Source organism: Monodelphis domestica, chromosome 7 (genome assembly GCF_027887165.1).
Source record: "Monodelphis domestica isolate mMonDom1 chromosome 7, mMonDom1.pri, whole genome shotgun sequence".
Classification (NCBI taxonomy): domain Eukaryota; kingdom Metazoa; phylum Chordata; class Mammalia; order Didelphimorphia; family Didelphidae; genus Monodelphis; species Monodelphis domestica.
In genome coordinates, this window is record NC_077233.1 from 12,829,892 (window position 1) to 12,857,094 (window position 27,203).

The following is a 27,203-nucleotide window of genomic DNA, read 5'->3' on the forward strand; positions in this document are numbered from 1 at the left end:
CCAGAGCAGGGCTCAGTTGGGTCCGAGGAGCCAAGTTCCAATTCTGCCTCCGCCCCTTGGGACCTTGGCTTTGGTCAAGGAACCTCACCTGTCCGTGTTCCTGTTTCTCATCTGCGGAGGGGGGGTCTGTGAGTCTCCTGCCCTCCAGCCACCCCGGGCACCCCGCGGGCACGCTGGCATCTCTGGCTGTCCGACTCTGGGCTCCGTGGCAGCCAGCTGGGTGGAAACCTGGCTTTAGAGTCAGAGATCCCCTGGCCTCAGCCCTCCCTCTTCTGCTCCTTGTGGACTGCCCTCCGTGGGCCTCCCCTGCCGCCAGGAGGAGGAGCTTTGGCTCCCCTTCAAAGCCGCCTTCTTGGGAGGCATCTCAGGCCTCCTTCCAGATGGGACGTTCTCCAGCTCCATCCAGCGCAACTCGGACCCCGTCATGCTGGCCCTACGAGGCTCCAGCGGGCTCAAGGGTCCGAGGAGCGCCAGGCCGGGTCCGGGTGGATAGCTCTGGCACAGATCAGCCGGTGGAATCTGTTTTCAAGATAATGAGATTATCAATAAGGCTGGCCGTGTGTGTGTGTGTGTGTGTGTGTGTGTGTGTGAGTGTGAGTGTGAGTGTGTGTGCAAGTGAGTGCGTGTGTGTGTGTTTGAGTGTGAGAGTGAGTGTGTGTGTGAGTGAGTGCGTGTGTGTGTGTGAGTGCATGAGTGTGTGTGAGAGTGAGTGTGTGTGCGAGTGAGTGTGTGTTTGAGTGTGAGAGTGAGAGTGTGTGCGCGTGTGAGTGAGTGCGTGTGAGTGCATGAGTGTGTGTGAGTGCATTAGTGTGTGTGTGTGCGCGTGTGTGTGTGAGTGAGTGCATGTGTGTGTGTGAGAGACACACTTCCTGCTGAGCCAGAGGGCAGAGTCTAAAGTAAGTCAGAAGGCTTTAAGCAACAAGCCGACGGTGGCCCTTCCTCTGGGCGTCCGAGCTCGCCTTGTTGCAGCCTTCGCCGAGGCGCCTCGTCCCCGCCGGAGGGGGCCGTGGCCGGGCTTGGGCCCCCCCGGGACCCCTCCCTGCCTCCTCCATCCCTGGCAGCGGCCCGCTGAGGTCACAGTTGACGAGGAGCTGCTGATAAGCTTCGCCCGGCTGGATTAAACATTAAGAGCGGTGCCGGCGGGCCGCAGAGCAGCCGAGCTCGCCATGGCCGCCGACTTTGCGCAGGTCCTGGCGGAGATCGGGGGCTTCGGCCCCTTCCAGGTGCGGCTGCTGCTGCTGCTGTGCATCCCCAACTTCCTGTCCGCCTACTACATGTTCGCTCAGGTCTTCATGGTCCTGGACGAGCCCCACCATTGCGCCCCGCCTCGCTGGGTCGAGAACTTCGGCTCCAACCTGACGGCCGGCGAGAGACTGAATCTCAGCATCCCTCGCACCGCCGCCGGCGACCTGGAGGCCTGCCTGGCGTACGCGCCGCCGCCGGCCAACTGGAGCCTGGAGGACGTCCTGCAGTATGGCCTCAACGCCACGCAGCCTTGCCAGGAGGGCTGGGAGTACCCGGAGAGGAAGCCCCTGTCCCTGGAGAACGAGGTGGGGTCTGCGCCTGCCCCTGGGCCCCTGGGAGCCGATGTGGGGAGGGCGCCCCGGGCTGGGGTCTCGCCTCGCCGGAATCCCTGCCCCCCTCGCGGGAGGGGACGGTGTGGTCTGAGGCTCCTCGGGGGGGGTCCTGCAGCCCCAGGAGCTTCTCGGCTCCCCCCAATGCGTCACCAGCTCCCTCCCCCGCCTGGCGCTTCTGACCCGCCTTTGTGCCCAAGAACTGAGGCGCAGCCGGCCCAGGGCGTCCTGGACCCGATCTTTGAGCCGGGCACGCCGGCCCCGAGCTGCTCTGCTGGGCCTCGGCCAGGGGGTCCTCCGCGGGGGGAGGGGAGGCCCGTCTAAGGTCCACAGGGCTGCCCGAGGCGGCGTCCTCTGGCGGCTGTCGGGGCCCTTGTGGCTTAGGGCGGCCTCTGGAGCCGGGGCAGGGCGGGCAGCCCGAGGACTTGGGTCCTGTGTGGCCCGGTGCCTGGCGCCCCGGGGCAGAGGACGAGGCTCCTTGGCTCACCGGCCTGACGCCGAGTCCAGCGGAGCCCCCGGCGCTCCAGACTGGAGCCGGAGGACCCTCGGGGGGCCCGTCTTGTCCAAACCCTGAGCTGGTGTCGTTCGGCCCAGAAGAGCGGCCAGCCGGCAGCTCCCAGACCCGCACGTGACCTTGGAGACCGGAACCGGTCCTCTGGGCCCAGGGCGGGCTCGGGTCGTTGGGAGGCCCAGGACGGGGCCCGGTTCCTCCGGCCTCTGCGCGCCCTCTGCGGTGATCTCTTCCTGGCCTCTCCGCGCCCTCTGCGGTGATCTCTTCCCGGCCTCTCCGCGCCCTCGGCGCTGATCTCTTCCCGGCCTCTGCGTGCGCTGATCTCTTCCCGGCCTCTGCGCGCCCTCTGCGCTGATCTCTTCCCGGCCTCTGCGTGCGCTGATCTCTTCCCGGCCTCTGCGCGCCCTCTGCGCTGATCTCTTCCCGGCCTCTCTGCGCCCTCTGCGCTGATCTCTTCCCGGCCTCTGCGCGCCCTCTGCGCTGATCTCTTCCCGGCCTCTGCGTGCGCTGATCTCTTCCCGGCCTCTGCGCGCCCTCTGCGCTGATCTCTTCCCGGCCTCTGCGCGCCCTCTGCGGTGATCTCTTCCCGGCCTCTGCGCGCCCTCTGCGCTGATCTCTTCCCGGCCTCTGCGCGCCCTCTGCGCTGATCTCTTCCCGGCCTCTGCGCGCCCTCTGCGCTGATCTCTTCCCGGCCTCTGCGCGCCCTCTGCGCTGATCTCTTCCCGGCCTCTGCGCGCCCTCTGCGGTGATCTCTTCCCGGCCTCTCCGCGCCCTCTGCGCTGATCTCTTCCCGGCCTCTCCGCGCCCTCTGCGGTGATCTCTTCCCGGCCTCTCCGCGCCCTCTGCGCTGATCTCTTCCCGGCCTCTCCGCGCCCTCTGCGCTGATCTCTTCCCGGCCTCTCCGCGCCCTCTGCGCTGATCTCTTCCCGGCCTCTCTGCGCCCTCTGCGCTGATCTCTTCCCGGCCTCTGCGCGCCCTCTGCGGTGATCTCTTCCCGGCCTCTCCGCGCCCTCTGCGCTGATCTCTTCCCGGCCTCTCCGCGCCCTCTGCGCTGATCTCTTCCCGGCCTCTGCGCGCCCTCTGCGCTGATCTCTTCCCGGCCTCTGCGCGCCCTCTGCGGTGATCTCTTCCCGGCCTCTCCGCGCCCTCTGCGCTGATCTCTTCCCGGCCTCTCCGCGCCCTCTGCGCTGATCTCTTCCCGGCCTCTCTGCGCCCTCTGCGCTGATCTCTTCCCGGCCTCTGCGCGCCCTCTGCGCTGATCTCTTCCCGGCCTCTGCGCGCCCTCTGCGCTGATCTCTTCCCGGCCTCTGCGCGCCCTCTGCGCTGATCTCTTCCCGGCCTCTGCGCGCCCTCTGCGCTGATCTCTTCCCGGCCTCTGCGCGCCCTCTGCGCTGATCTCTTCCCGGCCTCTCCGCGCCCTCTGCGCTGATCTCTTCCCGGCCTCTCCGCGCCCTCTGCGCTGATCTCTTCCCGGCCTCTGCGCGCCCTCTGCGCTGATCTCTTCCCGGCCTCTGCGCGCCCTCTGCACGCCCTCTGCGGTGATCTCTTCCGGCCTCTCCGCGCCCTCTGCGGTGATCTCTTCCCGGCCTCTGCGCGCCCTCTGCGCTGATCTCTTCCCGGCCTCTCCGCGCCCTCTGCGCTGATCTCTTCCCGGCCTCTGCGCTGATCTCTTCCCGGCCTCTGCGCGCCCTCTGCGCTGATCTCTTCCCGGCCTCTGCGCGCCCTCTGCGCTGATCTCTTCCCGGCCTCTCTGCGCCCTCTGCGCTGATCTCTTCCCGGCCTCTCCGCGCCCTCTGCGGTGGTCTCTTCCCGGCCTCTGCGCGCCCTCTGCGCTGATCTCTTCCCGGCCTCTGCGCGCCCTCTGCGCTGATCTCTTCCCGGCCTCTCCGCGCCCTCTGCGGTGGTCTCTTCCCGGCCTCTGCGCGCCCTCTGCGCTGATCTCTTCCCGGCCTCTGCGCGCCCTCTGCGCTGATCTCTTCCCGGCCTCTGCGCGCCCTCTGCGCTGATCTCTTCCCGGCCTCTGCGCGCCCTCTGCGCTGATCTCTTCCCGGCCTCTGCGCGCCCTCTGCGCTGATCTCTTCCCGGCCTCTCCGCGCCCTCTGCGCTGATCTCTTCCCGGCCTCTGCGCTGATCTCTTCCCGGCCTCTGCGCGCCCTCTGCGCTGATCTCTTCCCGGCCTCTGCGCGCCCTCTGCGCTGATCTCTTCCCGGCCTCTCCGCGCCCTCTGCGCTGATCTCTTCCCGGCCTCTGCGCGCCCTCTGCGCTGATCTCTTCCCGGCCTCTGCGCGCCCTCTGCACGCCCTCTGCGGTGATCTCTTCCGGCCTCTCCGCGCCCTCTGCGGTGATCTCTTCCCGGCCTCTCCGCGCCCTCTGCGCTGATCTCTTCCCGGCCTCTGCGCGCCCTCTGCGCTGATCTCTTCCCGGCCTCTCCGCGCCCTCTGCGCTGATCTCTTCCCGGCCTCTCCGCGCCCTCTGCGCTGATCTCTTCCCGGCCTCTCCGCGCCCTCTGCGGTGATCTCTGAGCGGCCGCCTTTGGCCTCTCTCCCAGCTCAGCGCCCCCCCCCCCCCGCCCCCCTCTGACTTGTCCTCCTGACGGGTCTCCCACTGAGATCCCGGGGCAGCCAGGTGGCCCGTGGGGAGGGCCGGGGACCTGGGTTCGAATCAGACCCTTCCTCGCCGTGTGACCTCGGGCACGTCGCTTCCACCCATCGGTCCAGCCCGCGCCGCTCCCGTCTAGACTTGACTCCAGGACAAGGCGAGGATTAGAAGCTCCGCGGCAGAACGGCCATCGAGGGGCGCTGCCAGTGCGCCGGGCTGGGCGGAACCTGGGAAGTACAAGAGCCGGATCTGCCGCCACCGTGAGGGCTTCTGGGCCAAACCTTCGGTCTGACAGAGGAGGAAACAGACCCAGGTGTCCCCCGACGGGGCAGGGGTGACGCCCCGCTTTGTGCGAGGCCTGGGCCAGTGCAGGAGGCGGCGCAGGGGAACCCATGAGGATGGGGCCCTCCACAGGAGGAGGGGAGGCAGCAGTTCTGCCTGGGACAGCTGGAGTCCGAGATAGCTGCACGTTCAGAGTGTCAAAGCAGTTCATGCGGAGAGACCCGGAGTCCGCTCCAGGGAGCCCGGAATCCGCTCCAGGGAGCCCGGAATCCGCTCCAGGGAGCCCGAATCCGCTCCAGAGAGCCCGGAATCCTCTCCAGAGATCCCGGAATCCGCTCCAGGGAGCCCGGAATCCTCTCCAGAGAGCCCGGAATCTGCTCCAGAGAGCCGGAATCTGCTCCAGAGAGCCCGGAATCCTCTCCAGAGAGCCCGGAATCCGCTCCAGGGAGCCCGGAATCCTCTCCAGAGAGCCCGGAATCTGCTCCAGAGAGCCGGAATCTGCTCCAGAGAGCCTGGAATCCTCTCCAGAGAGCCCGGAGTCCGCTCCAGGGGGCCCGGAATCCGCTCCAGGGGGCCCGGAATCCGCTCCAGGGGGCCCGGAATCCGCTCCAGGGAGCCCGGAATCCTCTCCAGAGAGCCCGGAATCTGCTCCAGAGAGCCGGAATCTGCTCCAGAGAGCCCGGAATCCTCTCCAGAGAGCCCGGAGTCCGCTCCAGGGGGCCCGGAATCCGCTCCAGGGGGCCCGGAATCCGCTCCAGGGGGCCCGGAATCCGCTCCAGGGGGCCCGGAATCCGCTCCAGGGAGCCGGAATCCGCTCCAGGGACCCGGAATCCGCTCCAGGGGGCCCGGAATCCACTCCAGGGGGCCCGGAATCCGCTCCAGGGACCCGGAATCCACTCCAGAGAGCCCGGAATCCGCTCCAGGGAGCCCGGAATCCGCTCCAGGGAGCCCGGAATCCGCTCCAGGGAGCCGGAATCCGCTCCAGGGACCCGGAATCCGCTCCAGGGAGCCCGGAATCCGCTCCAGGGAGCCCGGAATCTGAGAGAGAGCTCGGAATCCGCTCCAGGGAGCCCGGAATCCGCTCCAGAGACCCGGAATCCGCTCCAGAGAGCCCAGAATCCGCTCCAGGGAGCCCGGAATCTGCTCCAGAGACCCGGAATCCGCTCCAGAGAGCCCGGAGTCCGCTCCAGAGAGCCCGGAATCCTCTCCAGAGAGCCGGAATCCGCTCCAGGGAGCCCGGAATCCTCTCCAGAGAGCCGGAATCCGCTCCAGAGAGCCCGGAATCCGCTCCAGGGGGCCCGGAATCCGCTCCAGGGACCCGGAATCCGCTCCAGGGACCCGGAATCCGCTCCAGGGAGCCCGGAATCCGCTCCAGGGAGCCCGGAATCCGCTCCAGGGAGCCGGAATCCGCTCCAGGGACCCGGAATCCGCTCCAGGGAGCCCGGAATCTGCTCCAGGGAGCCCGGAATCTGAGAGAGAGCTCGGAATCTGCTCCAGGGAGCCCGGAATCCGCTCCAGAGAGCCCGGAATCCGCTCCAGAGAGCCCGGAATCTGCTCCAGAGAGCCCGGAATCCGCTCCAGGGAGCCGGAATCCACTCCAGGGAGCCCGGAATCTGAGAGAGAGCCCGAATCCACTCCAGGGAGCCCGGAATCCGCTCCAGGGAGCCCGGAATCCGCTCCAGGGGGCCCGGAATCCGCTCCAGGGGGCCCGGAATCTGCTCCAGAGAGCCCGGAATCCGCTCCAGGGAGCCGGAATCCACTCCAGGGAGCCCGGAATCTGAGAGAGAGCCCGAATCCACTCCAGGGAGCCCGGAATCCGCTCCAGGGAGCCCGGAATCCGCTCCAGGGGGCCCGGAATCCGCTCCAGGGACCTGGAATCCGCTCCAGGGAGCCCGGAATCCGCTCCAGGGAGCCCGGAATCCGCTCCAGGGAGCCCGGAATCCGCTCCAGGGAGCCCGGAATCCGCTCCAGGGAGCCCGGAATCCTCTCCAGAGAGCCCAGAATCCTCTCCAGAGAGCTGGGAGCGGCTGCGTGGAGATGATCCTTGAACTCCCCGAGCCAGCGGGATGTGTGCACAGAGCGAGTCTTGGGGGCTGAGACACGGAGGACGATGCTGAGAAGTGGAATGGCCAAGCCTGGCCAGACAGGGTGGAGAACAAGAGCCCGGCAGCTCCGACGCTCCCTGCGTGCTCTTGAACCAGGGGGCCTTCCTGGGCCTCTATTTCCTTGTCTGGATGCCGAGGCCAGAGGGGAGAATTGGGCAGTCGGAGCGCCAAAGGAGGTGCCGGAGGAGGTGCGGCTGGAAGGCTGGGGTCGCCGCTGAGCGAGGCAGGCGAGAACGGGAGGCTTCGGGGGTTTCTTGGTTCTGCTCCTCTTTCCTCTCTGGTCGGAGCCCGGGGGAGAGGCGGACGTCCCCGGCCTTTCAGGAGGCCACAGGACCGGGAGCCGCCGCTGCCCGCTGGGCTTCGGTGGCTTCTGAACCAAAGTCCTTCACGTTCCCAGCAACTTGGTGTCAGTCGGTCCACAGATGTTTATGAAGCACCTACTGTGTGCCGGGCACCGTCCTCAGCCCTGGAATTCGAGCAAAGGGAGGAGCAAAGTCTGCCCTCAGAGAGCTTCCACAAGGCAGACAACCTGCCCGCCACCGAGCATGTGCAGAGTATATAAAGTGGCTACAATCCCAGAAGGGTGGAAGCCCCGCAGCTTGGGAGGGAAATAGGAGGCCCTGAGGGTGTCCTCGATGCACCTTCAGATGTGGGGGAGGTAGATGGCAGTAGAGCCCGGGGGGCAGTGCCAGGGGCCCTCGGCAGCGCCGTGCGGTGCTTCCTCGAGTCTGGCTGCCTTCTCGGGACGCGGACTTGGGAGCTCCCTCAGCTCGAGGGCATCTTCCCAGGCCTGGCTGTCTCCCCTCCTCACTCCGCTCAGCTCCGACGCCTCCTCCTTGCCTTGCCTTTGTTGTGCCCATCTCACGTGTCCTCGTGTGCCCCAGTTGTCCCTGGTTGTCATCAGCTCCCCCACGTCGGGGACTTGCCTTTTTGTCTCCCCTGCACCTAGCTCCGTGCCTGGCACATGGGGGTGATTAATAAGGCTTTCCTTGGTGTAGAGGATCCCCAGCAAAGAATGCCACGGGGCAGCAAGGGATAACTAAAGCCTGGAGTGGAGACGGAGGAGGTCAGCACAGGCACTAGAGGCAAAGGGAACAACAGTGGTAGACTTACATATGGGGAAACTGAGGTCCAGAAAGGGGATCGTCTTGCAAAGAATGTGGACCCAAGTTGTAATCAGATCCATGGAGGCCACACAGCCAGTTAGCCACTGAGCCTAAGGCTCCTGCTTTGTTCTTTCTTTACCCCCCCACCTCGACAGGCTTCCTGGTGGTGATGGCACTTAGGCTGGGTCAGAATGGGTAGGAGAGGAGGGAGTCGCCCTGGCACCAGTTTAGTTTCTCCTTCTGCTTTCTGGGCTGTGTTGAGTAGAGTAAGGTTGAAGACACTTGACCCTTCCTCCAGCTCATTTCCTTTTCTCCCCTTTCACTGGATCTCCCTTCCCCACTGAATCAGAGTCCGAGAGCTAGAAGAACTCTCCAACCATATGGCCCCACCAGTACTCGAAAGGGTCTTCATCTTAACATACGCCACGAATGGTCTTCCATTGGTCCCAACCCAATCTTGCCAACGTGTCCCACCGGTCTTCCCGCCATCTTTAATTTTCAATCTCCCCCTGGTTAGTCTCTTCTCCCTGTGGCCAGTGAACAAGTCCCCGTCATCCTCAGACCCTTTCACCTGGCCCCACCATTCCCTCAAGCTCAATGATTTGTTGTCTCTTCCTCCCTTCCTCAGCTATTTGTACCCTTTGCCATCTTTGCCTCCGCTTGCATTTGCTTCTCAAGCCCCAGAAATCTGGATTGAGATCGTTTCTCACTTGAAACTCCTCTCTGAACAGTGGCAAATTATCTTTTTTTTTTTTTAGGTAGACAGATTAAGTAACTTGCCCAGGGTCACATAGCTCCTAAGTGTTTGAGGCTGGATTTGAACTCAGGGCCTCCTGACTCCAGACCTGGCTCTCCATCCCTGAGCCATTTAACCGCCTCCCATTTTTACCAGTGATTTCTTATCAACAAATCGAAGGGTCTTTTCTTAGCCCTCATCCTTCCTGTCTACTCTAGCATTGAACACGGTTGACTCCCGTGTTCCACTTCCTCCAAACTTGAGGGTCTTCCTGTCGCTCCCTTCCTCCAGAGGATAAAGGCTGGGTGGTCCTGGGTGCACTCCATCCCCAGCCTGCGGGCAAACGAGGCCAGAGCTTCTCGGTGCGGTGCAGAGGCGATGATGGAGAGCCTCTCAGACACCTCCTAATGAAGAGGATCAGAGGAGCCCATTGGCCTCGTGGCTTCATTTCCCAGCCCGAGTTGTGCATTAACTCCCTGCGCCTTTGATCCGCTGCCAGTGGCCAGAGAGAAGCCAAGCCGCTGGAGGCAGCTGAGACCTGGTCGTCGTGCCCCCTCGTCGGGGATGGGCTGCGGGTACTCATGGATGAACAGGTGAGCACAGGGCAGGAGCCCCGGCGAGATCAAAGGCAATCCACAGCCCTGGGGGCGTCCTGGGGAAGGATACGTCAGTGGAGAGCCCTCTGAAGTGGGCCGCGTGATCAAGGGAGCCCAGCGGAAGGCTGACCACCGCCTTCCTCTGAGACCACAAGGGTGCCGGAAGAGCTCAGCTCTGGCCAACAGCTGGAGAAATTGGCCAAAGGTTCGGAGCGAGAACTCGGGAGTTCTAGACTGAGACTGACTGACCGAGGGAGCCAAGCAGGAGGCCACCGATCCGGGGGCTTCCGGAGCTCCACAAAGTTGTATGTCAGAAATAAATCCGAGTTTAAAATGATTTACTGTAGGCAGTTTGGCAGCAGAGTGGACAGAGAACCAGGCCTGGAGTTGGGAGGCTCTGACTGCAGATATTTCCTAGCTGGGTGACCCTGGGCAAGTCACTTAACCCCCAGTGCCTAGCCTTTACCACTCTTCTGCCTTGGAGCCAATACACAATTGACTCCCAAGATGGAAGGTGGGGGTCAAAATAAATAAATAAACAAATAAATAAACAAACAAACAAGTAAGTAAATGAAACCAAAACTCCAAATCTTATAGCTGTGTAAACACGCGACGAGTCCTCCGTTTTCCTTTTGCATTTCTGCTCCCACGGTTCTTTCTTGGAAATCCTTCAGGACTATCCTTCCCGGATTATTGCATTGCCACTGGTAGTAAAGTCCATTCCATTGGCTAGTTCCACAGTGTTTCACTTTCTGTGTCCGATGTTCCCTGGCGACCCCGTGTGTTCTGGTTCTAGAACTAGTATTCTCCTAAGTCCAGAATAGAAAAAAGAGCCTAATGCAGCGCAGACTCGGGGCTGACTCTCTTGGATTATTCCGAGGATGATGGGGTCCCCCGAGTGGCTGCTCCTTCTGTCGGCTTTCTAGGAGGAACCCGAGCTTACAGGAGGGGAGATGTTTCCTAATACTGTCGTTTATGGGCCTCTACAGGAGGCTCCCAGTTTCCTTTCATCAGCTAACATCTCCCCAGTATCCACCAGCCAGTTAACATCAGTTTTACAAAAGGCTGCGTCCTGAGGAGGACCAAGTACCGTGACTTCCCCTCTGAACCCACGGCCGCACTCTCCCGTCTAGCACCCATTTGGCCTCTGGGAAGAGGAGACTCGGCGTGGTTGTGGCTGCCAGGCGTAGCCACTGGAAGGTGGTGGTCCTGGGAGTCCTCTTCTCCCTTTGGCAGTCACCCCCAGCTCACTTCTAGGGGAGACAAGTGGGCATCATTGCCAGCATGGCTCAGACAGGTGGGTCTCTATTGGACCTGGACGCTGTAGCCACCATGTCCGGAGCGCCAATTGTCATCGTGCCTCGCTTGACGTTGGTGGATCCCAAGTACCCCTGATTGGCTGGACCCTCTCGTTTAGCAATACCCCTTCACCTAAGATCAGGAAGAAAGACACCCCCAAAGAGGAGATCCACGAAGTCGTGGACAAATGGTGGCAAGATTCCCCAGCGTGGCAGCTCCACGTCACCTGGGAAAAGAGCAAGGAAGCTCCTGCTGGGGAAGGGAGCAGAGCTGACCCGCTCAGACCTTTTGTAGGTGCTCACTTCTGCCCGAGCTGCCAAGGAAGAGGCTTTTCGTCGTCACCCATTACGCCAACAGGAGAGCTGCTCAAGGTGGGAAGGGAAGCGGGGCCCGGAAGCAAGCACACCGAGCCACCCCGTGGGCTAGCACCAAGCATCGTGACCCCATCCTTCCAGGATCGTAAAAAAATTAGATTAAGTTAATTAAATTAAAAGCCTAAAAACGTTAATACTCCAAAAGACAATAGAGAGCTAGGTCAGTTGTAATGTTTCGCATACCTTCGCACTCGTGGCCAAAACCACACGTGTTCATTTATATCTTCCGTGGAGCCGTGGACATGGCCATTGCCCCCAAGGCACCCCTTGCCTGCTCTCCCTCTCCTCCCACAGAATATAGGCTTGGTCAAGGCAAGGGCTGCCTTTCCTTAGCTTTGGATCTCACTACCTAGGACAGCTCCTACAGCATGGCGGGCACTTATTAATATTGGTGAGATTGTGAGAGATGGATTTGAGGCAGTCCAATCTAACCTCCTCGTCAGTGGCAGAGCTGGGACCTGAACCCAAGTCCACTGGGCCCGGAATCAGGAAGACCCAAGTAGGAATCCAACCTCACCTGGGCCAATCACTTCATCACTGCCTGACTCAGTTTCCTCAACTTTAAAATGGGGATAATAATGGCTTATTGTGAAGCTCAAGAAGCACTTGGGTCTCCTGGAGCTGCAAAACCCTGTTCTGAGTGTCTCCAACTTTCTTTGGGGACCAGCTTGGCCGAAGCCAGGAGCCAGCGCCACGGAAGGAGCACTTCATTTGGTGCCAAGAGTCTGAGGTTCAAATTCTGACTGCAGCTAGCTAGTGACTCTGTAACTTTGGGCAGGTCACTCCCCATCCCTGGGTTTCAGGTCCTTCTGGAAGGTGATGGGCTTGGTTGGGGACAGACAAGGTGATGGAGGACCTCTGGATGGCTCAGGGTACAGTGAGAAGCGTTCCAGGCCAGGAGTCAAGAAGACCCCAGTTTTGTTTCATCCGTAAAGTGAAGGGGTTAGACTTGATGGCCTCTGAGGTCCAGCTAATAATAAGGCTGTTTTAAATCACAGAATTTTCCAGTCCATCTTCACAGCAGACCCAACAGGGCAGGCTGGGCAACATTTTTTAAAAGGCCTCCCCTTCCCTCTTAGAATCAATACTGTGTATTGGCTCCAAGGCAGAAGAGTGGCAAGGGCTGGGAAATGGGGGTTAAGTGACTTGCCCAGGGTCACCCAGCTGGGAAGTGTCCGAGGCCAGATTTGAACCTAGAACCTCCCATCTCTAGGCCTGGCTCTCTCCCTGAGCAAATATTTTAATGCTCATTTTCCAGGAGTTCGATAGTGCCATAGTGCACAGAGCACTGGACCTGGAGGCAGGAAGACCCCTCTTCCGGAGTTCAAATCTGGCTTCAGACACTTCCTAGCTGGGTGACCCTGGGCAAGTCACTTACCTTCTGTCTGCCTCAGTGTCCTCATATGTAAAATAGTGCTCTAGCTAGCTCTTCTCTCCCATTGTTGTGAGGATCAGATGCGATCATGTAAAGTGCTCATTAGCCCCATGCCCAGCACACAGGAAGCCTTATTCGTTTTGGCTGTCCCTCACAGCTCCGATGTTTGGTGGTTTCTGATTCTGTGAGAGTGGAAGGATTCATCCCAAAGCCTCCACCCAGGGAAAAGGCCAACAAACCTTTAGAGGGAAGCTACCAAGTGCTCCGAGGGAGAACCCCAGGCCTTTCAGGAATCATCCAAGGGGACAGCTAGGGGGTCCTGGGTTCCAGTCTAGCCTCAACACCTCCCAGCTGGGTGACCCTGGGCAAGTCACTTCACCCCCAGTGTCTAGCCTTTACCGCTCTTCTGCCCTGGAACCCCGATACACAGTATTGATTCTAAGATGGAAGGGAAGGAGTTAATTTTGTTTTTAAAAGGTCCTCAGTAAGTCCCCCTCCTCCAGCTTCTTCTCCCAGCTTTCATGGATTTTCTGAGTCTCTCTCTCCCCTCCTGCCACCCCATGCAGTCTCCTCTGCGGGTCCATTATAAAGGAAACCCTCTGTTTGGCCCCCAGAGCCCGCCATCGCCGGCTCTGCTCCCGTCCAGTCCACGGCGCTCCCCCATCTCCCAGCCCGAGCCCAGAACGCTCTCCCTCCTCATTGATCTGCGTCTCCTGGCTTCCTCACCATTGGCACTAAAGTCCACAAGAAAGCCCCAGACTGGCCTGGAGAACCATCTGCGATCTAGAGCCGTGTCCCATCTGGATTGACCACAGCTCGTTTTATTCAGTTATTCCCCACCAATTTTCTTCTGGTGTGTGTGTGTGTGGGGGGGTGCAGGGCCCACTTGGGGCCACATTTCTGACCACCTTGTTCTAAGAGCGGCCTTCCTCATTCCCCCTCGTTCTCAGGCCTTGTGACTTAATTATTTCCAATCCATCTTGCTTTGACATGCTTGCTTGCCCATTAGAAGGGGAGCTCCTTGAGGGCAGGAGATGGCTCCTCTGGTGTTTGTCTGTTTTCCCCTTTTAAACCCTTACCTACTGTCTGAAGAAGGACTCTAAGAAGGGCAAGGGCTGGGCAATGGGGGTTAAGTGACTTGCCCAGGGTCATATAGCTAGGAAGTGGCTGAGGCCACATTTGAACCCAAGACCTCCCTTCTCCAGGCCTGTCTCTATTCTTTGTGCTCCCTCCCTGCCCCCCATGTTTAGCACTGCACCTGGCGGACAGAAGGTAAGTGACTTGTCCAGGGTCACCCAGCTAGGAAGTTTATTGCCATGATGTGTGGATGACAGATGAACCCAGAGGCTAAGTACAGCCTAACTTTTTTTTTAAGCCCTTACCTTCCATCTTGGAGTCAATACTGTGTATTGGCTCCAAGGCAGAAGAGTGGGGACTGGGCGATGGAAGTTAAGTGACTTGCCCAGGGTCACACAGATAGGGAGTGTATGGGGTCAGATTTGAGCCCAGGACCTCCCGTCTCTGGGCCTGGCTCTCAATCTGCTGAGCTACCCAGCTGCCCCCGAGTACAGCCCAATCTCATGGGGACATTTTCTTCTTTGCACCTTGCTATTTACTCTCAGCAGAGACATGGAGGTTAATCCCTCCTAACAGATAAAGGAGCTGGCAAAGCCTTATCAAGGGGAGAGCCACATACTGTTCTGGGGAGACATTCGGAATCCCAGATGAGACCTTAGACTTGTCGTCAAGTTGCAGCTGCTGGAGTTCTCAGTCAGATCCCAAAGTCCAGATTATTCCTGTCCCAGGCTTTTCCTTTCCAGGATTCTCAGAAAATCAGGGATCTGGAGAAGCTAGACAGCTCAGTTATTGAAGAGCCAGGCCTGGAGACAGGAGGTCCTGGGTTCAAATGTGGCCCTAGACACTTATTTGCTGGGTGACCGTGGGCAAGTCACTTAACCTCCATTGTCCAGCCCTCATCACTCGTCTGCCTTGGAACCAATATTTAGTATCCATTCTAGACAGAAGATAAGCCTTTTTTTTAAAAAATGGAAGAAATCATGGCTCTACAGCTGGAAGGGACCTCAAATGCCATCAAATCCAACCTCATTTCATAGAGGAGGAAATCGAGGCACCAAGAGATCAGTTTCCCAAGATCCCATGGGCAGTCATAGGATCTTCAGTCTAGAGCCAGAAGGGGTATGTAGAGGCTATTGCTTCCAGTCCTTTCCTTTGATAGAGGAATAAAAGGGGACCCAAGGGAGATTGAGAGACCCAAGCTTTTGCCTCTTAAAAAAAGTGTTTTTCTCTCTTTCTGGGTCTGACATGAGCTTTCTTCTCCAATCTGCCTGAGATATCACAATCCTCTTTCTTTCTCTTGGCATCCTCTGCTTCCATCAAGGAGGAATAGCTCATAAATTGAATGGTGGGTCTTCATGGGTGGGAACAATGGGCCAAGTGTAATACCTTTTAGTGGAGATAAAGTCTGACTTCCAATCTTGAAAATCATCTATTCCTGGTGAAAAGGATCTGTTTGAGGTCTTCTTAGTGGACCATAAGGTCAATCCACGCGAACCAACGGTGAACCACGGACACAAAACATGAGCAAGGTCATACTCTGTACTCAACAGACTCTCCTGTGGCCAGTCCCTCCCATGACTACCACTCATCCGTGTGTGCTCTTCCTATGCAGTTATCTTCCCAGATCCTCCCTTAAATCCTCCCTATGGAATCTCTCCAATACGGAAGCAGCTCCATGGTCGGTGGGTCCCAGAGAAACCCTCTGATGGTCATTCCTATCTGTAGCCACAGACTTTGTTTTCATTAAATGACCTCTTGCCTTCTCTTCTGACCACACATCTTTATGCCACAGTTCAATTGCAAATTATGGTTTATTGCTGTCAAATCATTTTAGCCCTGTCCAACTCTTTGGGACTCCATTTGAGGTTTTCTTGGCAAAGATCCTGGAGTGGTTTGCCATTTCCTTCTCCTGCCTACTTTACAGTCGAGGAAACTGAGGCAAACAGGTTAAGTGACTTGCCCAGAGTAACACAACTAGCAAGTGTCTGAGGCCAGATTGGAACCTAGGACCTCCCATCACTAGGCCTGGCTCTCAATCCACTGAGCTACTAGCCAGATGCCCCCCAGAACACCTGAATTCTAATACTCTCATTATTTGTGTGATCTTGGGTAATCATACTATCAGTTACCTGACTCCATACTCTTGAAATCCAAGTCATCTCATCTCCTCCCAACGTATCCAATCAGTTGTCCATCAATCCATATGAATGTTAAGCCCTAGTGGATCTAGTCTCCACAAAATGGCGTACATCTTTCCTCTTCTTTCCACTATCTTAACAAGTCAGGCTCTCGGCACCTCTTACCTACACTGTGATAAGGACCCCCTGATTCTCTGCTTCTGGTCTGTCCCGTCTCCAATCTAGCCTCTTCATGGTGACCAAAATAATTTCCGAACTCTTCTGCTCTGATGGTGTCGCACTCCCCTCTTCTGCTCCAAAACCCTTCAAGGCTCTATTGCCTTTGGAATCAAATACAACTCTTTGGCCTTGATGATGTTCCCAATCAAGTGGTTCCTACAGTTGTCTTTTCAGTTCTACCTCCATAGCTTTGCTCATGCAGCCCCTTTTCTAGAATGTATTTCCTCATCTATTCTACTCTCAGGTCTCATCCATCAGGGCTCAAGTGGCATCTCTTTCATGAAGCCTTAGTTCCTCAGTTATAAATCATTCCTCAAATGCCTTCACATTTACTTCTCTGGGTATTTGTTGTCTCTCCCTCTCTCCAGTAGACTGTAAACTCCTTGAGGGCAAGGATTGGTCCATTTTTTGCCTGTGCCAACTAGCAGTGCACCTGGCAGGTCATAGGTGCTTCATATATGTTTGAAGAATTGAATAGAATCGAGCATGAAGTGATCCAAAAGTCAAATGGGAGTGAGTTTGTTCCCCATCACTGGACAGCTCCCCCCAAAGGCTATGTGATCACTTGTTTGGAAGGCCATCAAGGAGGTTCCTGCTAGGCTATGGGTTGCAGTAAGGGATTTTTGAACTCTAGTAGTCATTCTTCAGGGAGAAAGAGGGGGAAGAGCCTAGAATCGGAGCCTATAGTACTACGAGCCACCCAGAAAGACCTCGAGTGGGACAGTGGAAAGGGCATTGGTTTTGGAGTCAGAGGACCTGGCCTTGACTTCTGACTGCCACTTACTATCTCTGTGAGTCACTTAATGTTCCCTCATCTGTAAGATGAAGGGGTTGAACTAAATGATCTCCGAGGTCCCTTCTAGCTCTAAGGCAGCTAGGTAGCACAGTGGATAGAACCTTAGGTCTTGAGTCAGGAAGACCCAAGTCTTAAATCTAGCTTCAGACTCTTGCTAGCCATGTGACCTTGGGCAAGTGATCAATCTATGCCCCAGTTTCCTCTGTTGTACAATGAGGATAATGATAGCACCTACCTCCCAAGGTTTTTGTGAGAATCCAATAAAATCATATGTGGCACATGGTAGATGCTTAACGAATACCTGTTGCCTTTCTAAATCCATGAATTATTACAAAACAAAATCTACAGAGGCAAGAAAACCATAGAGCCAATGATGAAAATCACATCCATTGAAAGAACATGATTATAATCCCCAAACTGGCATAGAAGAAGAGATGAGAACATTTACTTCTTGCCTTTTGGTAGAGTGGGGGAACACTGCAAATACTGTCAGACTGTTGTTATAGCAGTTAGTTTTGCCAAATACCCCCTACACTCTTTGTTTGTGTGTTTGTGTGTCTGTCTGTCTGTCTGTCTCTGTTTACTGTTTATCCTTTAGAACTACTGGAGATGCTGCCCTCTCCACTATTTATTCCGTTCCCCCCATTTACAATGGCCCCCAGTCCAGCAATGGGGGAGGGCAGCATCTTCTTCAGGCTCAGTTATCTCATCTCCTACCCTATGGGCTGTTAAACACCTACAGCAATCTCATTTGCTCATCTCAGTTTGACCTGGTTTGTGACCGGAAGCATGAAAAGGAGACCTCCCAGTCTGTGTATATGACTGGCCTTCTAGCTGGGGCTGCCATCTTTGGACCTCTCTGTGACAAGTAAGAAATCCCCTTACTCTCACCTGCAATTGCCCGAGTTAATCTTCTCTCCCATGGGAGGGGACCCCTCGGGGCTGGTGTCAGATCTTCTTCCTCAGACCTGCCCCAATCTCTGTTGTCCCTTCAGGATTGGCCGCAGACCCACCATCCTCATCTTGCTGCTTCTTCATGCTGTGTTTGGCATTGGGACAGCCTTTGTCCCAGACTTCTATCTCTACATGGCTCTCCGGTTCGCCGTGGCCATGGCAGTGGCTGGCTATGCCATCAGCAATGTCACCTTGAGTGAGTGTCCTGGGCAGGTCCCCAGCTCCTCTGAGGGAGGTGACTAAGGGAACCCACTCTGACTTCCCTCCCACATCTAGGGATCCTTGTGGATGAACTTGAGCATCCCTCCCTAAACACTCTGGTCATTGAAGCTATTACAAACATTTAAGGGAAGGGGAAGAAGGAAGGGCATCAACCTGGAGAAAGTTGCCTGTGGGTTCTAGTTCAGAGAACTAGAAATTCCAGTGATTTGTGACAGGACTAGAGAAATTAAAGAGAAAAAAGGGTGCTTGCTGGGTATTGACTACATGATGATTAACATAGAAAACCCTAGGGACCAGCAAACAAACTGACCCAGTAGCTTCATTAAGGGATTGCCCCACTGTCCTGGAGTGGAGGCAGAACAGTATAGAAGAACCCAATGTCATCCATCTGTTGCTTGGCCATGTAGCCAGGCATGCTCACCCTTCTGACAGCCCACTTTCTCCAGGAAGCCCTCCGGCCTGTAGGTTTTTCCCAGTTATAGCCTAAATTTCATTTCTTTCCATAACTTAGGCAAGTGACCCTGTGGGATAATGTCAAGCATATGGGATTAGAACTAAGAAACCTTCATTCTTGTCCCAATTATGCACTCATGTAGCCCTGGGAGAATCATTCCGTATCCATAAAATGAAGAAAATCATTCTTCAGCCTTCCTCCCAAGACTGAGAATCAGTCAATAATAGTCAAATCAATAAGCATTGATTAAGAACTGACTATGTGGCCTCAGATATTTCCTTGCAATGGGACCCTGGGCAGGTCACTTAAGCCCCATTGCCTAGCCCTTATCACTCTTCTTTTTTGGAACTGAACTTAGCATTGATTCTAGCAAAGAAGGTAAGGTTGCTTTTTTAAAAGAACTCCTTATGTGTCAAGCACTATGTGTTGCAGGATAGAAGGAAAGACAAAAATAGTTCCTGCCCTTGAGGAGTTCACATTCTCATGGGGAGATCCCATGCACCCGACTGACCATGCGGGCTCTCTACCCAGTAGATGGAAGACCCGCTGAGGGGAATCATGGCAGGAAACTCTTTGTGACCCACCAAAGGGTTGGCCTCCTTCTCAACCTGAGACCTCTCTCTCTTTCTCTCTCCTTCCCAGCCACAGAGTGGGTCAGCGCCTCCAAACGGACCCAGGCTGTGGTCATCTCCCAGTGCTCCTTCTCACTGGGGCAGATGGCGCTGGCCGGCCTGGCCTATGGGATTCGCCACTGGAGGCTCTTCCAGATTGTGGGCACCTCCCCCATCTTACTGCTGTTCTTCTATTGGTGGTGAGCAAGGGCAGGGCAGGTGGCACCCCTGGGGTCCCCGGCCCCACTCCCCCACTATGTGGGCTTCCCCTCCCCTCTACACCCTCTCCCTCAGCTCCTCTGTCCCTCCCACCTTTGCTTCTTGCCCCCCCTGCCCCATTGCCCCCCTCTTCCCATGACCTGCCCCACACCTTACACTCCAGGATACGGAGGGCAATGTCTACCTTGTCAGCTGCGGGTGGGAGTCTGGCACACGGTTGGCAACCCTTCAGTTATTCTTTAATGTGTCCTGCTGTGTGCCCTGACCTCGGTGACTGTCTAAGGGGCTCAGGAGAAGAAAGCTCTGCCCCTGCCCCTGCCCCTGCCGCTGGGGAGGCAGGGGAGTCACAAAGACCACGCCAGGGGCCAGCTCAGGACAGGGCCTCGGACTGTGAGACTTCTGGGCCAGCCGGCAGCCTCAAGGACAAGCCCCGGATGAACCCATTAGCTTTGCTCAGTGACTGAAGCAGCTTTTGTTCTATCTCTTAGGGCCGAAGAGGGGGTCTCAGGGAGGAAAGAAGAGGAGACCTTGTTCTTGTCCCTAGAAGGAAGAATAACAAATGCCTGGAGGGGAAGAAGAGGAGGGAGGAGGAAGGATAACAGGAGGGGGAGGGGAAGGAGGAGAGAGAGGGGAGGAAGAGAAGGGAGAAAAGGCCGGTGAGGAGAAGGAGGAAGAGGAAGATGAGGAGGCCTTGGAATGCCCTTGCTAACTTACTGTTATATGGTACTTTCAGGTTTGTAAATCATTTGATTCATATTTATTGAATTTATTTTATGACAGCATTTATTATTCCTTCATTTATTAAATTATAAGTTAAGATTTATGAAGCATTTATTAAAGCCCTACTATGTGCCAAACCCTGTGCGTGCCCTGAGGATACAAGGACAAAAATAAAAATATCCGTCCTTAGAATATCCCCTGACCTCTCATTCTATTGAGGGAAACGGCATCCTCTCACAAAAGTAGCCGCCAGAGGGTGCTTAAACTTGGAGTCAAGAGGTCCTGTTTTCAAATCCTGCCTTAGCCACTTACCAGCTGTGGGACTTTGGCCAAGTCACTTCACCTGGTCTCAGTTTCCTGATCTGTAAAAAATGGGGGTGATCATCACACCTGCCTCCTAGAGCTGTTGTGAGGATCGGGATGGCAGGAGCTGAGTATAAAGAATTTAAGCCCCCTTCTAAGGGGCTAGATACCTGCTGGCCGCTGGTGGTAGTGGTGGTGGTGGTATGCACAGTAACTGGGATGGGAGCAGTAGTAACGGGCTCTTGCAGAAAGCAGAATCAAAGCTAAGCCTTGCAGCAACGCAGGAAACCTGGTCATCAGAGGTGAGAAGGGTAGACTTTGGGGCACAGGGGACACCAGGGCCAGGGTCTGCGGGAGTGTGGGCTGGGAGAACAGCCAAAGCTTCATGTCCATTGTTTTATTTGAGCCTCACGACAACCCTGGGAGGGAGAAGGCACTCTTCCCATTTCACAGATGAGGAAACTGAGTCTCAGGGAGATTCAATGACTTGCTCAGAGAGAGAAGTTAAGTGCCAGAGGCAGGATTTGAACCTGGGTCTTCCTAATGCCAATGTCCTCACAGTCCATGGCCTGTGAAATCAGGAATAACGCAACCATCATTGATCTGGAGCTTTGACTGTGCCAGGCCCTGTGCTGCACTTACTCTTGTGATGCCCTATCCCAGCCGGGCAGAGCCTGGACTCTCTGGGAGTCACCCCCCTGCCGGGACCCCTTCCTTCAGGGACTGGCACAGACTGTCCACCCTGGCACCTGGTTATGAGGGCCTTGAAGCCCAGGAATGGGGCCGTGGGGGAAGGCGATGGGCAGCCCTGAGCTCTTCCTTCCTTCCATCCTGCAGGGTGCTGCCCGAATCTGCAAGGTGGCTTCTGACCCAGGACAGAGTGGAGGAGGCCAAAGAACTGATCCAGAAGGCGGCAGCGATGAACAAGTGCAGTGTGTCTCCTGAGACCCTCAGCCAGGTGAACTGTGTTGGGGTGCAGGGGGTGCCGGGCTCCCACTGGGGGGCCCCGGGGACCAGAAGTTGGCGGCTCCCTGACTCTGTCTCCCTGCAGCTGGCTCCAGAGAAGACGGCACCCAAAGGAAACGTTCTGGACCTGCTCCGGCACCCTCAGCTCCGGAAGGTGACGCTCATTCTGTTCTGCGTCTGGTGAGTTGGTCCGTGCATTTCTCCTGAGGGATTTTCTCTTTTCTTTCCTTTTTAAACCCTCACCTTCCATCTTGGAATCAGTACTAAGGATGGGTTCCAAGGCCTAACAGTGGTGAGGGCCAGGCCCTTGTGCTTAAGTGACTTGCCCAGGGTCACACAGCCAGGGAGTGTAACTACCTTGCTGCTTCATTTTGATGGATTTTCCCACCGGAGGTATTGAGTTGAGTGGACATTCTTCTGCCGATCTTCCTTCTTTCTTTGGCCCATTCTCAATGATGCTTCCTCCCTTTGCAGAGCATAAAGGGTGTCATGGGCCACCCTGCTTCCAGCCTCTCCTCTTTCTAACCCATCCTCCATAAGCTGCTGAAATACCTTCCCAAAACACAGAGCTGTCCATGTCATTCCCCACCTCAAGAACCTTTCATGGCTCCCTGTTGCTTTCAGGATAAATTACTCCAGTCTCCCCTGAGAAAACAGCAGCCCTGGGCCATGCCATCGAGGCTCTCTGCTCTCATCTTCCTCGGTAGCTCTTACTCCCCTTAGCATGCTCTCCCTTCCAGCCACATTCGCCTGCATGTGTTCTCTATGTCATCTCCCACCCCTGGTCTTTGGCACAGTCCATTGCCCCAGTCACTTAGTATTTATCAAATGCCCACCATTTGCCAGGCACCATGCCAGGTGCTGGGACTATGGATACGGGTAGAGAGACAGATAGGGCCTGCCCTCCAGGAGCCCTCATTCTCCCTGGGGAAGACAGCATAAAAAGAGGCTGATGGATGGAGGGCACAAAGGTACCCAGCTGGGGGCAGGGTAGAAGTTCTGAGCGTGGCCCAGAGAGGAACAAGGTGACCTGGGCACCCTCTGTCAATGGAGCTTTGGAGAGAAGCCCTTCAATCAGAGGCAAGGGCAGAGGGTTCTTGCACTGTGTGACCTTTGGGGCTGGAGCAGAAGCGTCAGGACTAGGAGGAAGGAATCCAGAGGGCAACCTGGGGGCTTGAGTGCCTCCCTTGTGCCCTCAGCTGCGCACCACTCCAAGTGTTAGTGTTCCACCTGGAGAACAGGCTCCAGGGTTCTCTACCCCCCCAACCTTGGCTCCTGGAGGCAAGGGGGGACGTGTGGACCTGCTCCTGGACTTATGGCCTTTGGGTCTTTGTGGCAAGGTGGGCCATGCCTGTGTTATCAGGAGTAGCACATTGGATGGCTGTTCAGGAGTGTGCCCTGACCCCACCACACCAAGGGTCTCATTACCCGCAGGTTCGCCGACAGCCTTGGCTACTACGGCCTGGGCCTCAACGTGGGAGGCTTTGGCCTGGACATCTACTTAACGCAGCTGATTTTCGGGTTGGTGGAGGTGCCTGCCCGTTTGTCCACCAGCTTCATGATGGAAAAGTTTGGCAGGAAGAAGAGCCAGATGGGGATGCTGATCGCAGGCGGCGTCATGTCCCTCATTATCATCTTCATCCCCTCAAGTACGGAGTTGTCAGGGAGGGCTGAGACCCCAAACACAAATCATCGTCCCCCAAAGGGACTGTGACCAAGAGTAAGACAAAACCAGCTCCAGGAGTCACTCAGAGAGAGGACTGGCTCCCCACAGCTGTTCCCTGGAGGCCAAGCCTTGGGGCGACCTCTTTAAGAGATCTCCAGCCTGACCGGGTGCCTGAAATTCCACCATGAACGAGCCCTTCTTTTGGGCTGGAGTATTAAAAGCAGATAACTATGCAAAGACAGGGGGTGGCAGAGGGAGACACCTAGAGTCCCTTTAGCGATGAATACTTTAGTAGGACTCAGATCCTGGGGCAACTGCTGAGTTTGGGAGTGAGAGGTTATAGGTCACTTGCTCTCAGGACAGGGTAGGCCCAGGGGTGGTGGTAGTGGTTAGGTCTTCCTTCTAAGGACAAACAAGGCTCTCTTTCCCACTTGGGCCAGTCCTTTCTCCAGGCCTAGGCAGAACATCCCTCTCTGACTGACTTTTGTCCCCTGTGCCCCAGATTATCCCACCATCAGCACAGTACTGGCTGTGGTTGGGAAGTTCGCCACATCCGCAGGGTTCACCATCTCCTATGTGTACTCCGCAGAGCTCTTCCCCACTGTCATCAGGTAAGGCCTGAGGCCAGCTCCTAGAACCCAGAACCTAGATAACAAGAAAATTGAGATAAGTCAAGCTGCCATTTGCTGAGCCCTCTGAAGTCCCCATCATCTCTCTCACTTTTTAAAAAATATAAAACCCTTAACTTCATCTTAGAATCAATACTGGGTATCAGTTCCAAGACAGAAGGGTGGTAAGGGTAAGGCAATTGTGCTTAAGTGACTTACCCAGGGTCACCCAGCTAAAAAGTATCTGAGATCAGATTGGAACCCAAGACCTTCTGTCTCTGGGTCTGGCTCTCCATCCACTCAGCCACCAAGTTGCCCCCAAAGATTCCATCTTCTCAATGAATTCTCAGGACCCTGTGGGTTATGTGATATTATTTTCCTCATGTTACAATGAGGAAATAGGCTCAGAAAGATTTCAGTGACTTGCTTAGGGTCACACAGCCATCATGTATCCAAGAAGGGATTTGAACCCATGCCTCTCTGGCTCCAAACCCAGGGTTCTCTGTGTTATATTACCTGACCCCCCCCCCCCCAGCCCAGAGCCCAGTCAGGCCTTGGCTGCTCCTCCAAGCTGCTTCCCTTGGTACCCTGGGCTCAGTGCCTTCCCTCTCCTTAGGCAGACAGGAATGGGCATGGTGGCCATCTTCTCCCGGATCGCCGGCATCCTCACACCTCTGGTGAGCCTCCTGGGGGAGCACCACCCTGCCATCCCTTTGGCCATCTATGGGACCTTACCAGCCCTGGTCGGGATCCTCTGTATAATGCTTCCTGAAACCAAAGGAAAGACCTTACAAGACAACATAGATGACCCGAAGTCAAGGCCCCCCAGAGGGTAAGTGCTCCCCTGGGGCAGATCCTTGGGAGGCCTCCCTGGCCTGGGGCGGTGCCAGGAAGGGTACTATTGGAGACATGGGGTCCTTTGGTCAATCCAGCTTCCGGGTGGGCAGATGCAGCCCTTTTAGTCACCCAACATGGATGAGGTTCCCAGAATATTTTCAATTTGGAGAGAGGATGGAAGGAGGTCTGGTGGGTTGGTCACTACCCAGCCAGGTCAGTGGGAGAGGCCCCTGGGAGAGGGGGAGGCAGAGGCTGTAAAATGGGGAGGGGGCTGTGGGCTCTTGGTCTGCAGGAGAAGAGGGAGGGGTGATGTCCATTCAGAAGAGAACTTCTTCCCATGATGCCCTGGTCTCAGCTATGAAGATCTAGCTTGAAGATTTAGCACCACCAAGGCCCAGTCCTAAGCTTCTGAATGGCCCTGGGATCTCCCCATTTGCCTGCTTTTCTCTGCCCTGGTCTCTGAGCTCCTGGAGGGCAGGGACTGGTTTTGCCTGCCTCTGTATCTCCGGGCTTAGTTTAGCACCTGGCACATAGTTGGTGCTTCATAAATGTCCATTTAACTTGGCTTTCCCCAGGACCCAGAATCCAGAGCCTCACCCTACTGAAAAAGGAGTGGCGCCAGCCCAGGAGAACACAAGTGTGGACTATCCTCGCAGCACCTACTGCTGAGGAGCCAGGGGCCCAGTGGCAGGCAGAAATGCCACTGTCTTCCATTGTAAGGGCCCTGTGGGGCCAGACACTTGGGCTCTTCTCACTCCAGACCTGACCTCAATGGAAGGGACATCACTCCAAGCCTGGCTTCCTCAGCCTCCTGCAGCCCAAGGACTCCTGGCCATCTCTCCCCTGGGACACCAGAGTGACAATCCAATGCATCTCTTAGCAGCTCCTTCTAGCTATTCCCCTCGAAGACCCTTTATCTCCAACCCCCTGGTCTTTGCCTTGACAGTCCTCCATGTACTCCTCTCCTTCTCTTGGAGGCCCCAGTTTTCTCCCACATAAAGCTCAGAGCAGGAATCAAGGCAGGCACTTTTCTATTTCCCAGCTTTCCGTGTTATGCCCCTGCCCCCAATAAAATGGAAACTCCTTGAGGACAGACTTTTGCTTTTGTACCACCACCTCCTAGTACAGGGACTTGAACATGGTAAATGCTTACAAAATTTGGTTGGATTTCATTTCCTATTACTAGAAGTTATTGGGTAACAAGGCAGAGCTTTCCTGAAGTCACTGGCTCTGCCTGAGACAGGCAGGAACTCCTCTCCTAGGCTCATCCAGCACGGAATGTGCATGGTAAAAGGGACTTGAATGCTCCCCTAATCAAAGCCTCTCATTTCATAGAAGAAGAAGCTGAAGCCCCAAGAGAGGAAATGACTTGTCCCAGTCTAAGGAAATTGAATGAGATCCAATGTAAAGTGCACACTTGGGTTCAAAAAATCAATTTCACAGGCTCAAAATGTGAGTGACATGGCCAGACCATAATTCATGAAAAAATATATCCTAGGGATTTGGGAAACGTGGATGTGAAATCCCCTACCCCCTTCCTTGAGGATTATTTTAGTAGTATATTAGTATGTTTTGATTTAATCACCAACAGTGCAGCCTTGAACTTTAAACTTGTTTTTCTAGCATCCTAGCAGATGTTCCTGATGCAATCAAGATGTAATTCTGACAAAGTTAAACCATGATAGCAAAAGTTGAGAGTAGGGACTTTTCTACGCATCCTTATCCCTGGAATAATCCCCGGAATAGATATCAGTTACCACCCTGGATGACTTTTGGTGGCCTTTACATTTGCGCCCCAGTGCAGAATTATGTCTTGCTTTGTCACCTGTGACACACTCTCTTTTCTTCTGATTGGCTACTATTTTGGCCCAACTGTTAAACAATTATTATTTGTTTGGGAGATGCTTTAGTTTTTACATTCTGGTTTGATATTTTGTATAACTTTTCATTCGTTTCATCTAAGAACCTGTCAAACTTTGTATCATTTTGGTATTAAAGAAGGCCACTCACAAGGCTCAAAGTCTTTGGTCCTGACCAGAGTCCGGCTTTTTTGTGAGATTGGCTCTCTCTTCAATAAACCGATTTCTCTTTTTGGCTTGGAGGCTTTATGTCTTGTATTGACATTTCTGCTGATACGATTTTCCTCACATATGATTGGGGATGTAGACTCTAAATGATCACTCTACTACTGCACGTAATAATAATATGGAAATAGGTCTTGATCAAGGATACATGTAAAACCCAGGGGAATTGCACATCAGCTACGGGCAGTGGGGGGGGGGGGGAGGGAAGGGAAAGAACAGGAATCATGGAACCACGGAAAACTATTCTAAATGGATTAAATAAATAGATAAAGAATTAAAAAAAAGATTTTCCCCACAGAAGCCTGCAAAGTTAATAAAAGTCGACAGCAAATGGCCACAAGGGTAATGATAATGATGAGGAGAAAAAGGCTGCCACAACCAGCCATGAGCTTCCTTAAGAGGCATAATGTCCAGGATTAGAGAAAAGAGGATTCTTCTGCTGTCCTCCGCCCTGGTCAGACCACACTTGCAATTTCACACTCAGATCTGGATGCCATGTTCTACGAAGGACATGACAAGCTGGAGAGGAGGTCCCCCAGCCATGATCCGACGAGGAAATTAGATTAGACGGTTTCTAGGCTATGTCTGATGAGGGTCAATTGAAGGAACTGAGTGTGTTTAGGTTGGAGAAGAGGAATGGGGAGGGCAGCTTGGTAGATGAGAGCTGTGCTCAAGTATTTGAAAGGTGTCATGTGGAAGCCAAATCAACAGGTATTTATTAAGCACCTACTGTATGCCAGGTTCTATGGTAAGCCTTCTGGACACAAGAAGAG

General features: G+C 55.5%; 1 protein-coding gene across 3 annotated transcripts; it reads left to right on the plus strand.

Annotated features, from left to right (window-relative positions):
- Window positions 1–679: 679 nt before the first annotated feature.
- Window positions 680–26,447, plus strand: LOC100010037 (solute carrier family 22 member 13). 3 transcript variants are annotated; one of them, XM_007500593.3, is made up of 10 exons: window positions 811–1,550; window positions 17,551–17,654; window positions 17,782–17,936; window positions 19,059–19,227; window positions 21,107–21,227; window positions 21,321–21,415; window positions 22,670–22,884; window positions 23,404–23,512; window positions 24,126–24,341; window positions 24,922–26,447. In XM_007500593.3, the coding sequence occupies exons 1-10, from the start codon at window positions 1,167–1,169 to the stop codon at window positions 25,013–25,015; spliced, it is 1,662 nt and encodes a 553-aa protein (XP_007500655.1). In that variant the 5' UTR covers window positions 811–1,166; the 3' UTR covers window positions 25,016–26,447. The 3 variants fall into 3 exon arrangements, with proteins under 3 accessions (XP_007500657.1, XP_007500655.1, XP_016280107.1); XM_016424621.2 differs by lacking the exon at window positions 811–1,550 and adding an exon at window positions 6,908–14,752; XM_007500595.3 differs by lacking the exon at window positions 24,922–26,447 and having other exon boundaries at window positions 680–1,550; window positions 24,130–24,325.
- Window positions 26,448–27,203: the final 756 nt, after the last annotated feature.

Bases quoted from the DNA above. Each gene is read 5' to 3' on its own strand.
- LOC100010037 (XM_007500593.3), top strand. From the start codon at position 1,167: ATGGCCGCCGACTTTGCGCAGGTCCTGGCGGAGATCGGGGGCTTCGGC. The intron at 19,228-21,106 runs GTGAGCAAGGGC...TCCATCCTGCAG, and splicing joins CTGCTGTTCTTCTATTGGTG to GGTGCTGCCCGAATCTGCAA. The intron at 23,513-24,125 runs GTAAGGCCTGAG...CCCTCTCCTTAG, and splicing joins CTCTTCCCCACTGTCATCAG to GCAGACAGGAATGGGCATGG.